At 49.6% G+C, this 11281-nt stretch overlaps 1 protein-coding gene across 1 annotated transcript in view; it reads left to right on the forward strand.

Moving 5' to 3' along the window:
• KANK4 (KN motif and ankyrin repeat domains 4) overlaps positions 1-9245 on the forward strand; it is a 36699-nt gene extending 27454 nt beyond the window's left edge. The window contains exon 8 of the mRNA XM_021715785.1: positions 7403-9245. Within this exon, the coding sequence (XP_021571460.1) occupies positions 7403-7507 (105 nt within the window). The 3' untranslated portion in view covers positions 7508-9245. The remainder of the gene's footprint in view (positions 1-7402) is intronic.
• Positions 9246-11281: the final 2036 nt, after the last annotated feature.

Here is an 11281-nt window from a genome sequence, read left to right on the forward strand (position 1 = left end):
ATTTGCCATGGACCATCTCATTTAAATCCCACAACAGGCAGGGTGTGGTGGCTCACACCAGTAATCCCAGCACTTTGGGAGGCCGAGGTGAGAGGATTGCTTGAGCCCGGGAGTTTGAGACCAGCCTAGGCAACATAGCAAAACCTCATCTCTCCAAAAAAAAAATCACAAAATTAGCTAGACATGGTGGCATGCACCTGCAGTCCTAGTTCCTCAGGAGGCTGAGATGGAAGGATCGCCTGAGCCTAGGAGAAAAAAAGAAAAAAAAAGGCCTGGTGTGGTGGCTCAAAACTGTAATCCCAACGCTTTGGGAGGCCGAGGGAAGGGGATTGCCTGAGCTAAGTGGTTCGAGACCAGCCTGGGCAACTTGGTGAGACCTCATCTCTACAGTAAATCAAAAAAATTAGCCGGGTGTGGTAGCGCACATCTGTAGTTCTGGCTATTTGGAAGGCTGAGGCGGAAGGATTGCCAGAGTCCAACAGGTTGAGGCTGCGGGTGGCCATGAGCATGCCACTGCACCCTGGCCTGGGCGACTGACTAAAAAAAAATAAAAATCCCACAACAACCTTGTGAGGTTGATCCTCTTGCTGATACCATTTTGCTCAAGGAAATGGAAACAACACATGATTAAGTTACATGCCCAAGATCACATAGTTAGTGGAACCCAGCTCCCTCAAACCCCTAAGGCCATGTTCTTCACTGGTCCGTCATCACCACGGTTGTCACATTGAAGCATCCATGTCTCTGAGTCCCTGCACCTAGCAGAATGCCCGCTACATATCCATTCATGAATCGACCATCAAGTGAATGGACCCCTAAGCTCTGGAGGTAAGTCAACAGTTAGGGATCCTGTCCTGATCATTACAGCTGGTAACACTTCTCGAGGATTTATGGGAGCTCAGCCTTTCTGCGCATTACTATGAATCCGCTCAGTAATCCAGTCAGACGGACAGTGAGGCCCACTTTTTACTGATAAGGAAACAGGACCGGAGCTGTCTGTCGTGTAACTCTCCTAAGGCTTACACACTGCTGATTCTCAGAGCAGGGATTCAAGCCCAGCCCTAACCCCAGCATCATTAATGTGGGTGCTGCAATTTAATGCTGTCACCAGACGTCTTTGTGCTCTCTGAACAGTCATGATTTGAACAGAACAAAAGCCTGGAGAGGGAAAGAGTCCCCTCCCTGCCCAGGCACAGTGCCTCCTGTAAGGGGCTGCATTGTAAGCTACGTGAGATGGACTCATCAGTGACCCAAGCTCTTGAGTCCCTGCATCAGAGCAGACACCCCATCCAGTGTCTCCAGGACCCGTGAACCCAGCTTTGCCCAAAGCCATTTCTGAGATCATTACAGAGCAGGGACCCTCTTGACATTCATATGGGAACAGGATGGGCTGCTGGAAGTTGAGAGCCCCCTTTTCTAAACACGATGTGGTCAGATAGAGGTCTGTATATGAATGAGCTTCCTGTGGGACCCGCTCTAGGGGAAAGGCCATGGCCCTTAATCTGAAACAGGCCTGTACACCAAAGGCCTGGGACCCTTTTCTTTTTTTCTTATTTTGATTTATTTATTTAGTGAGTTTTCGAGTCAGGATCTCACTCTGTTGCCCAGCCTGGAGCGCAGTGGCATAATCACGGCTTACCACAGCCTAGACCTCCTGGGTTTAAGCGATCCTCTCTTACCTTAGCCTCCTGAGTAGCTGGGACTATAGGTGTGTGCCACCCTGCCGGGCTAATTTTTAAATCTTTTTTTTTTTTTGCAGAGCCTCGCTGTATTGCCCAGGCTGGTCTCAAACTCTTGCACTCAAGCAATTCTCCTGCCTCGGCCTCCCCAAAATGCTGAGATTATAGGCATGAACCACCACACTCAGCCGTTACTCCTTTAGAAGTGATCACTGTTGAATCCCAGAAGAGGCCTGAGGAGGGAGACCCATGGGATGGGCGGGCATGAGCTTCGGAAGTCCCTGGTTAGCTGGGCAGTGAGTCTGAGAGCTCTCCTGGGCACCTCTGGAGGTGAGAGCCAAGCTAGGTGAGAAGAGAGCTATGTGGCTGCTTTCTGGAGGTGGTGGAAGAGCCATGGGGTCTGCTGCACTTCCGGTAACCCAAGCGAGATTGTTAGAAGCATAAACTTTAAAATTAAACGCTCATGAGTTTGAATCTGGAGTTAGTGACTGTGTGCTTTCGGATAGATCACCTAACCACTGAGCCTCTCCCTATGCTCATCTGTGAAATGGGATGAGTTGACCCTACCTAAATGCCGTAACATTTGCAAAGCCCACACCTGACATCTAGGAGGTATGCAGTTGGTGGTAACTGTCATAATTATGAACAGATGGACAGTGAGAGCTGAAATAGAATGACCTCCCTGATGAGTGGGTACCTGGGCATTGGCAGGCAGTGTCTGGAGGGAGCAGGGAGAGAGAAGGTCTGGAGTCAGGGAGCCAGTCAGAGAAGGGAGCCGGACCCCCAAAGGGAGAAGCCAGCTAGTCGATTTGATTGGTTGAGACCAGTGGTTCTTGACCAGGGGCGAACTTTGCTCTCCAAGGGAGATCTGGCAATGTCTGGAGACATTTTTGCTGGCCCCTGGGAGGGGAGAGAATGCTCCTGACATCTCATGGGTAGAGGCCAGGAATGCCACTAAACATCTTGCAATGCACAGAACAGCAAAGAATTCACAGTTTTCGGGCCCAAACTAGCCATGGTGCTGCAGTCGACAAGGCCTGGTTTAGGCAAGCACTGAAACCTAAATGGGCGAGGAGAACCAGTCCCCAGTAAAGTGCTGGATCAGGAAGAGCCGGGCCAGGCTGAGGACCAGGCTGCTACAGGTCGGGGCAGGGCTCTAAGCCTGGAAGGGAGGGACTGGCGGGCCTACCCAGGACGTGGAGGCAGAATTCGATCATAGTGGGAGGTGAAGCGTGTTCGGGAAAGCCCAGCAGGCGCAAGGGTGCCCGGGCAGCATGTGCAGGCCCACAGGCAAGGTGGGTCCTAGACCTCCCCCACACCCGCATCGCATGCCACCTGCCTAGGTCAGGGTTGATTCGTGAGTCACACCCAAATTTCCCACAGGTGAAATCAGTGTCTCTAGCCACGAAGTGAGAAATTTCAGTGGGAGGAGGGAACTGTTGACAAGACCCTACCAAGTACCAAGGTTTGCACCGGGTACTTCCCATTTAAGGGGAAAGTTCAGGCCAGATACAGTAGCTCGTTCCTGTAATGCTAACATTTTGGGAGGCCAAGGTGGAAGGGTCACTTGAGGCCAGAGCTTGAGACCAACCTGGGCAACATAGCAAGATCCGGTCTCTACAAAAAAATTTTTTGAAAAAGATAGCAGGCAGCCGGGCTCAGTGGCTCAGCCTGTAATCCCCCGCCTTGGGATCCTGCGGTGAGTGGATTGCCTGAGCCCGCGGGTTCGAGACCCACCTGGGCAACTTGGCGAGACCTCATCTCTACAATAAATCAAAAATTAGCCGGGCATGGTAGCGCGCACCTGTAGTTCCAGCTACTTGGAAGGCTGAGGCGGAAGGATCGCCGGAGCCCAGCAGGTCGAGGCTGCGGTGGCTGGGAGCAGTCACTGCACTCCAGTCTGGGTGACAGAGACTCCAACTAAAAAAAAAAAAAAAAAGCAGGCATAGTGGCATGCACTTGTAGGCCCAGCTACACTGGAGGCTGAGATGGAAGGATTCCTTGAGCTCAGGGGTTTGAGACTGCCGTGAGCTATGACTGCACACTCCAACCTGGTTGACAGAGCAAGGCCCTGTCTCTAAAAGATAAATAAACAGATAAAGGAAAGCTCAGCCCTTATCACCATATCATTTCCATATTTGTCTTTCTTATGGAGGTTTAGATGTTAGTAGCAGGGATCGTTTGGGAATTCTCTTGGAAGTCTGAGAGAGAATTCGTGTCCTGAAATTGAAGGTGTCATCGACACTGAAAGTTGCCGGCACAGCCGGCAAGGCACTTTCCCTGGGTTTAGAAAGCATCTCAAGGAAATCCACCACCCAACTTCACCAGCCGCCAGGGGGGTGAAGGACCAGGAGGCAGTGGGTGGTGACGACTGAGCCCTGGGCCCCAGACATGCACCCTTTGAAGATCTTGCTTTGGCACCTTCTTTAAAGCTCCCATTAGATGGAAAACGTCTTGAAGTCTTGCTCATCTGCCTGATACACAGCGGGTTGGTGATGAGTTCCTGTCCTATAGAAAGACATTCCCCTTCCCACATACACACACGAAGCATGCCAGCTGCCTGAGCCCCCATCTCTACAGGTGGCAGAGTCGGGGTCCCCTTCACCAGGCTTGCAGTGTGGCTGGGCAGGGGCTCTCCGTGCCTGGTTCCTGTTTGAGCTGCATGCCACAGGCTTGTTCCCAGGGTTCTGGCAGAACATCTGAGGGATACTCACCCTCCCCAGGTGGTCTTTCCGGTCACATTTCCTGAGCTGAGTGGGGTCCCCGCTTTCTGTGTCTGAAACTGAGTAGCCCACAGATGCAGGCTACCCTCCAGAGGGGGACCTCCTCGTCTCCTGGGACCAGTCCTGGGCTCTCTCCCATAAACAGTCACCACAGCTGTCCTTGTTGACGTAGAGCCTTGGGTTGACAGATCATAGTGGGGCAGAGTGCCGGCCATAGGAGCTCCAGCCTAAAACCCAGGCCTCTCTCTTAGGGCGCTTTTACAGGACTTCCCTGCTGGAAGTCTTTGCTTTGTTCCAGTATTTTGCAATTTAAGAACACGATGATTTATGTTGCTCAGGTTTTCATCCACTAGAAATGAACACTTTTATGTCCTCACGCACATTTTAAAAACTGAGTCAGGGTCTCACTCTGCTATCCAGTCTGCCTGACAAATTCTAGCCATCTTGGCCTCCCTAGATGTTGTGGGGAGGTTTGTTGTTGTTGTTTTGAGTTGGGGTCTCACTCTATCGCCCATGCCAGAGTGCAGTGACACGATCAGGACTCACCGCGGTGTTGACTTTCTGGGCTCAGGTAATCCTCACCGGTAGCTGGGACTGCAGACACATACCACCACGCCCAGCTAATTATTTTTTGTAGAGATGAGGTCTCTCTATATAGGCTGGTCTGGAACTTCTGGGCTCAAGCAATCCTCCCACTTTGGCCTCCCAAAGTGCTGGGATTACAGGAATGAGCCATCACCCCCGGCTTCTGTCTTTCAACAATGCATGTTGAGTGCCACCCAAGTGCCAGGCCTTCCCATGCACCAGTGAAGAGACCCAAGCGAGTTCCTGACCTCATGGAGACTGAGGTTTCACAAATAACCCCACAAATACCAAAGGGTAAGAGTGGTAAGGAAGAATCCAGGGAGTCATGGGACCTTTAGAGAAAGAACTGCATATGTTTCGAGAAGCCCCGGTGCCATGTTTGGGGTCCGGCTTCCTTTCTCTGCTTCTCCCGTCCATCCCCACCCCACCCTGGTACACAGGGGTCAGTCATCCTCTCCCAGAACTCTCTCTCTGCTCCTTGTTCCCCACTGGGTCAACACTTTGCCGCGCACTGTGGTTATTTGCACGTGGCGCCTGATGGCAGCTGGGTTCCGTCCTGGTGCACGGGAAAGCCTGGAGGTCGCACGCGGGATCTTCATCTTCCCATCTGCTTCTGGGAGGGAATGCTTCACGTTGGAGAAAGCAATTCCGCCCATACATAGCAGAGAACAATCTAGTGGGGTCTTGGGCGCCCCCTACCTGTCAAACTGATTCCCCAGCAAAATGTTAAAATAGTCACAGGAGGTCCATAGCTCAGGTTTTACCTCCAAATGAGTTTACCAAGAGTTCACGTGGTTTTGGAGCTGTTTCAACTTCAGAATTCTGGATACGGGAGTGAACCCACCCGTAAAAGGCAATGGCTGCCCTCGTGGAGACCAGAGTGCTGCCAGATCTATGTAGAGAATGGCCGTGTTGCCTGCTGAGAGCCCTTGGGGTGTAAACTTTTGAGACAGTGGAACTGACAGCTTCTTGCACGACCACGGCAGTGTAAAAAGTGCTGTGGCATTATGTATCAGGAGATTAAAATGTGCATTTCCTTCAATGCTGAGCCCACTTCTTAAAAAATGGGAAAAGGTCGGGTGTAGTCTCATACCTATAATCCCAGCACATTGGGAGGCTGAGGTGGGAGGATTGCTTGAGGCCAGGAGTTCTAGACTAGCCAGGCAACATAGCGAGACCTCGTCTCTACAAAAAAATCAAAAAATTAGTGGGGTGTGGTGGTGCACGCTTGTAGCCCAGCTACTCGAGAAGCTGAGGCAGAGGATTGCCTAAGCCCAGGAGGTCGAGGCTGTGGTGAGCCATGATCGTGCCCACCACACTCCAGCCTGAGTGAACAGAGTAAGATCCTGACTCAAAAATAAAATAAGGGGAAAATACTGGGTGCAATGGCTCATGCTTGTAGTCCCAGCTACTAGGAAGGGCTGAGGTAAGAGGATTGCTTGAGGCCAGACATTCAAGTCCAACCTGAGCAACCAGTGAAACCTCTGTCTCTATTTAAAAAAAAAAAAATGGAAACTGCTTTTTGCATTAAGTTTATGGTGGTGGAGACTTGGAAACAGCATAAATCTCCAATGGAAGGGGTTAGTAAATTATGGAATATTATATAGCCAAGAAGAAAAAAGGACACATTATGATGGCTGTAAGAACAGGGGAAGGGTGCGGTGGCCTGCACCTGTAATCCCAGCACTTTGAGAAGCAGAGGTGGGAGAATTGCTTGAGCCCAGGAGTTCAAGATCAGCCTGGGCAACATAGCGAGACCTCATCTCTACAAAAAGTCAAAATATTAGTCACATGTGGTGGCACGCGTGCTTGTTGTCCCAGCTATTCGGAGGCTAAGATACGAGGATTGCCTGAATCCAGGAAGTCGAGGCTGCAGTGAGCCATGATCATGCCAGTACACCACTGCACTCCAGCCTGGGTAATAGAGTGAGACCTTGGCTTCAAAAAAAAAAAAACAAACAAACAAAAAAACAGGAGAAAATCTTATAGTATACTATGGTGAGTTAAAAATAAAAGCAGATTCAAAGTGGATATACACCATCATTCCTTTATTTAAAAACCAACAACAAATTTGCACAAGGGAAAAGACTGGCAGGAAACACAAGGTTGCCAACTTTCATTTACGTCCATTTAATGGAATAGGAAGGGTTATTTTCTTACCTCTGTTTTTCAATTTTTTAAAAAAGCATTAAACACCAGGCGACTGTTCTTAATTTTCACTGGCACAGATTTCCCAGGAGTGCGCGTCCTTTCCATGGAAGGGGTCCCCTTTCTCATAATCTTCATGCCATTTAAATCTTCCCTCCACTGGGGCTTGGAACAGACTCCTTCACCCCGGGCATACCCCCACTCCCAACTCACCCTTCCCTTGCAGATGGGATGCAACTTCCTTCTCCTTTTCCTTCTCTCCGGTAGGCTGGCCGCACCGCTTTGTCCATGGTTCTGAAGACACCTACCCATATGGAAATCGCAGGGCTTCTGCGGGCCCACACGGAGCAGGGCAGGTCCCTGGGGCAGTAGTGACTGCAGAAGAACAGGCACCCAGAACAAAAGACTGCTTCTCTGGACTCCTCCCTCGCCCCTGGAGAGGGCAGGGGTCACAGCCAAAGGGCCACCCCTCAAGAGAGGAAACTATGTCAGATATGCACATACATTCCTGTAGTGAAATTCTGCTCATTAGGATGCTTTGTAGTTTTAGCCTTAGGCCAAGCCTGGAGACCACTGAGGGCTTCCAGTGGGTTCAAGGCACAAGGTGTGAGGTGCACTGGTGTCATCCAACCATCTGAAACACCTTCAGCCTTGAACTTCTGGTGACTCTACCCTCTGTACAACTGGGCAGGCAGGAGCACATTAACACATTAGCAAAGCAATACTTTTTACATGGAATTTTAAAGTGCACTGTCTTTTGGTTCATTTCATAAAGTCTGTACAAGTATGTCCCATTGAATATGCATGTCTAGAGGTGGGAGGGGGATTTAAGCCACCCCCTGATCGTCAATCTCTGGAGGGTCCTAGGAGAATCACCATGCAGACAAACAAGCCCCATTTGGGACCTTTTTCTAGACAGGGTTGACAGGGAAATGATATCTTAAATTCAGACGAGGCAGGAAGAAACACATGGGCGTCAATGCCAGATGTGTAGTCTTGACCATTTCTGAGCCATCAAGTGGCTCCAGGGAAATTGGAATTAATTAGGATTAATTAATTAGATTAACTAATTCAGTCCAATGGCACACACCACATGTATCCAGGCAGAGTCCAGTGACATCAGCTTCTCCGAACCTGGGGAGAGACGAATGAGCTGGAGTGCACTTCCTCCAGGGGTGGGGTAGCGTCACCTGAAAGCCACCACATTTCCTCCGTAGCCATCTCCATGGCCTCTTGATCATCCCAGTGCATCCCCTTGTAGCCCCTGTGAGCAAACACCAGCTCTAAGGTTTTCCGAGGCTCCTGGCTGCAGAACTTCCGGCGGGGCTGCAGCAGGACCATAGGAGCACCTGGAGAGGGCAGGGCAATTCTTTCTGAAGCTCCCATATCCCCTGGGCCTGCACGAGCATGGTTCATATTCGGTAGCTCACGTAAGGTTATCTGAATGTGTTCTTTCTTCAAATCCCTTATGAACAAAAAGCCCCCCTTATGTGCAAAGTAGAGGCGGTCAACGTCTGATGAGCTTCTCGTTGGAAACTCAAGAGTTGGAGTTGTCGTTCTGGCTGGGATGCTGATTTGCTGGGTGCCCCCTGGGTGAAGCCTCTTTGGGCTCCAGTTTCATCATCTCTAAAAACAGAAATCATCATACAACATACCTCCTGGGAGGAGGGCTGCACCAGGAGCCGCTGATGGAAGGTTTGGAATCCAATTTGTAACCCATTAAGGCTGTCTACAGAAACGATGTATGCACCGCCTATGCCATTGCGATTCGTATGCGAGACTCGTGTCCCAGGTCACCGTGACATATGTTGATGCTGCTCAGAGGTGGAGCGACTGGAACAAATAATGAGCTAACAATGCTTTAAATGGGTTTTTTTTTTTTAACCTCAAAGCACATTGTAAAAGCAAAAGCCTCCATTAATAAATGTTATAGCCCCGTGCTTTGCAAACATCTATACAAATCACTTGGGTCTTGTTAGAGAGCATCAGGTCTGGGGCAAGGCCTGAGGCTGTATTTCTAACCTGCTCCCAGGAGCTGCTGATGCCATTGGTCCCACCCACACTCCCAGTAGCGAGGCTCTGGCCTGTCCTTACTGTTTGTATATTAAAATGCTGCCTCTGAGTCTTCTGCCTCAAAATTTCTTTGCATCCCTCTGCTCTTGGTTCCTGGGAATTTTCAGAGCAGGACTTATTTGCTATTGTATCTCTGCAGACAGCAGTCAGGGGTCTGTGTCTTGTGTTGCCAGTTTAGGATCTGTTTCTGCATCTCACGTTAGGGTAACACTTTTCAGGTCGCTCTTTTAATATCTCATTTAAGCCCAGCTATTAAAAACAGCTTATTGCCAGTTGCACACCTGGGAAGATCACTTGAGTCCAGGAGCTTGAGATCAGCCTGGGAAACATAGTGAGACCAATCTCCATGGAGAAAGAGAGAAGGAGGGAGGGGGGAAAGCAAGAAAAAGAGAAAGAAAGAAGGATGGGAAGGAAGGAAAGAAGAGAAAAGAAGAGGAAAAGAGAAAAAAAAAAAGAGAACGAAGGGGGGGAGGGAGGGAAAAAGAAATAACAAGCCCAGTTTACTTACCAGAGAAAGCAAACTGGTTTTCTTCAAGTTTGAAGACTACTGCTCATTGTCATCAAAAAAGACTCTGTCCATCCTTTTTGAGATTTTTTTTTTAAGAGACGAGACTGAGAACACATGGAGACCAAATCAGAAAGTGCTCTGAAAGCTGTGGTAAGGTTCTTCAAGGGGGGACCCCCCCAAAATGGAATTTATTTATAAAAATTTGTGTATTGATTCTCACATGTTCAAATTTCAGTCACCTTCAAAGTACTCTCCATTTGATGTAATACACCTATCTAGATGCTTTTTTTCCTGCTCAAAACAGTCTTTAAACTCATCAATTGTGATGCTTTTTAGGACTTCTGTTGTGTTTTGTCTCACCACTTCCACATCAGCAAAATGTTTCCCTTTGAGGACTCTTTTCATCCAGGGAAACAAAAAAAAAAGTCACTGGGGACAAGATGGGTGAATAGGGAGGTTGGGACATGGGGTGGGGTGGGGCGGGGTCACGCCGTTTTTGGTCAAAAACTGCCAAACACCTATACCTGCTCAGTGTGGCCAGGTGCATGATCATGGTGGTAGAACCGGTCACCCATTTGCCACAACTCGAGATGTTTCTTCTGCAAATTGTGACACAACTTTCTCACAAAGTCCAGAGAAAAACTTTGGTTGGGCTGGGCTTGGTGGCTCAGCCTGTAATCCCAGCACTTTGGGAGGCCAAGGTAAGTGGATTGCCTGAGTCTGTGGGTTCGAGACCAGTCTGGGCAACTTGGTGAGATCTCGTCTCTACAATAAATAAAAAATTAGCCAGGTGTGATAGCGTGTGCCTACAGTTCCGGTAACTTGGAAGGCTGAGGCAGAAGGATCACCGGAGCCCAGCAGGTCGAGGCTGGGGTGGCCGTGAGTGTGCCACTGCATTCCAGCCTGGATGACGGAGTGAGACTCCAACTCAAATTAAAAAAATAAAAATAAATTTTAAAAAATTGGTTGGCTGGGCACGGTGGCTCAAGCCTGTCATCCCAGCACTTTGGGAGGCCGAGGCGAGAGGATTGCCTGAGCCCAAGGGTTCGATAACAGCCCGGGCAACTTGGTGAGACCTCGTCTCTACAGTAAAAAAATGAATCGGGTATGGCAGCACGCACCTGTAGTTCCAGCTCCTTGGAATCCTGAGGCGGAGGGATCACTGGAGCCCAGCAGATCGACACTGGGGTGGCTGTGAGTATGCCACTGCACTCCAGCCTGGGTGACGGAGTGAGACTCCAACTCAAAAAAAAAAAAACTTTGATTGACCGTTTGATCCGGAGGAATCAATTCCAAGTGTACTACAAGGGACCCGCCTTCCAAAAGATAAATCCAGTTTGGGGGGGTTCCCCCTTGCATTCTTAAGGCAATGGAAAGCTATTAAAGCCAGATTTGAGTTTAGAACTCCAGACCCCCAACCCACATTTAACACCTATTTATCAGGGACCCACTCCCTTCCATGTACTATTTTGGGGCGGGGCTACAATCACAGGCAAGACAGGCCCTGAGTGCACAGCACTTTAGGGAGGAAGATGAACGAGGCATTTCTGTGATGCCAGCCCTAT

This window comes from Carlito syrichta, unplaced genomic scaffold (genome assembly GCF_000164805.1).
Source record: "Carlito syrichta isolate Samal-C Ts95f unplaced genomic scaffold, Tarsius_syrichta-2.0.1 Scaffold307669, whole genome shotgun sequence".
NCBI classification, from domain to species: domain Eukaryota; kingdom Metazoa; phylum Chordata; class Mammalia; order Primates; family Tarsiidae; genus Carlito; species Carlito syrichta.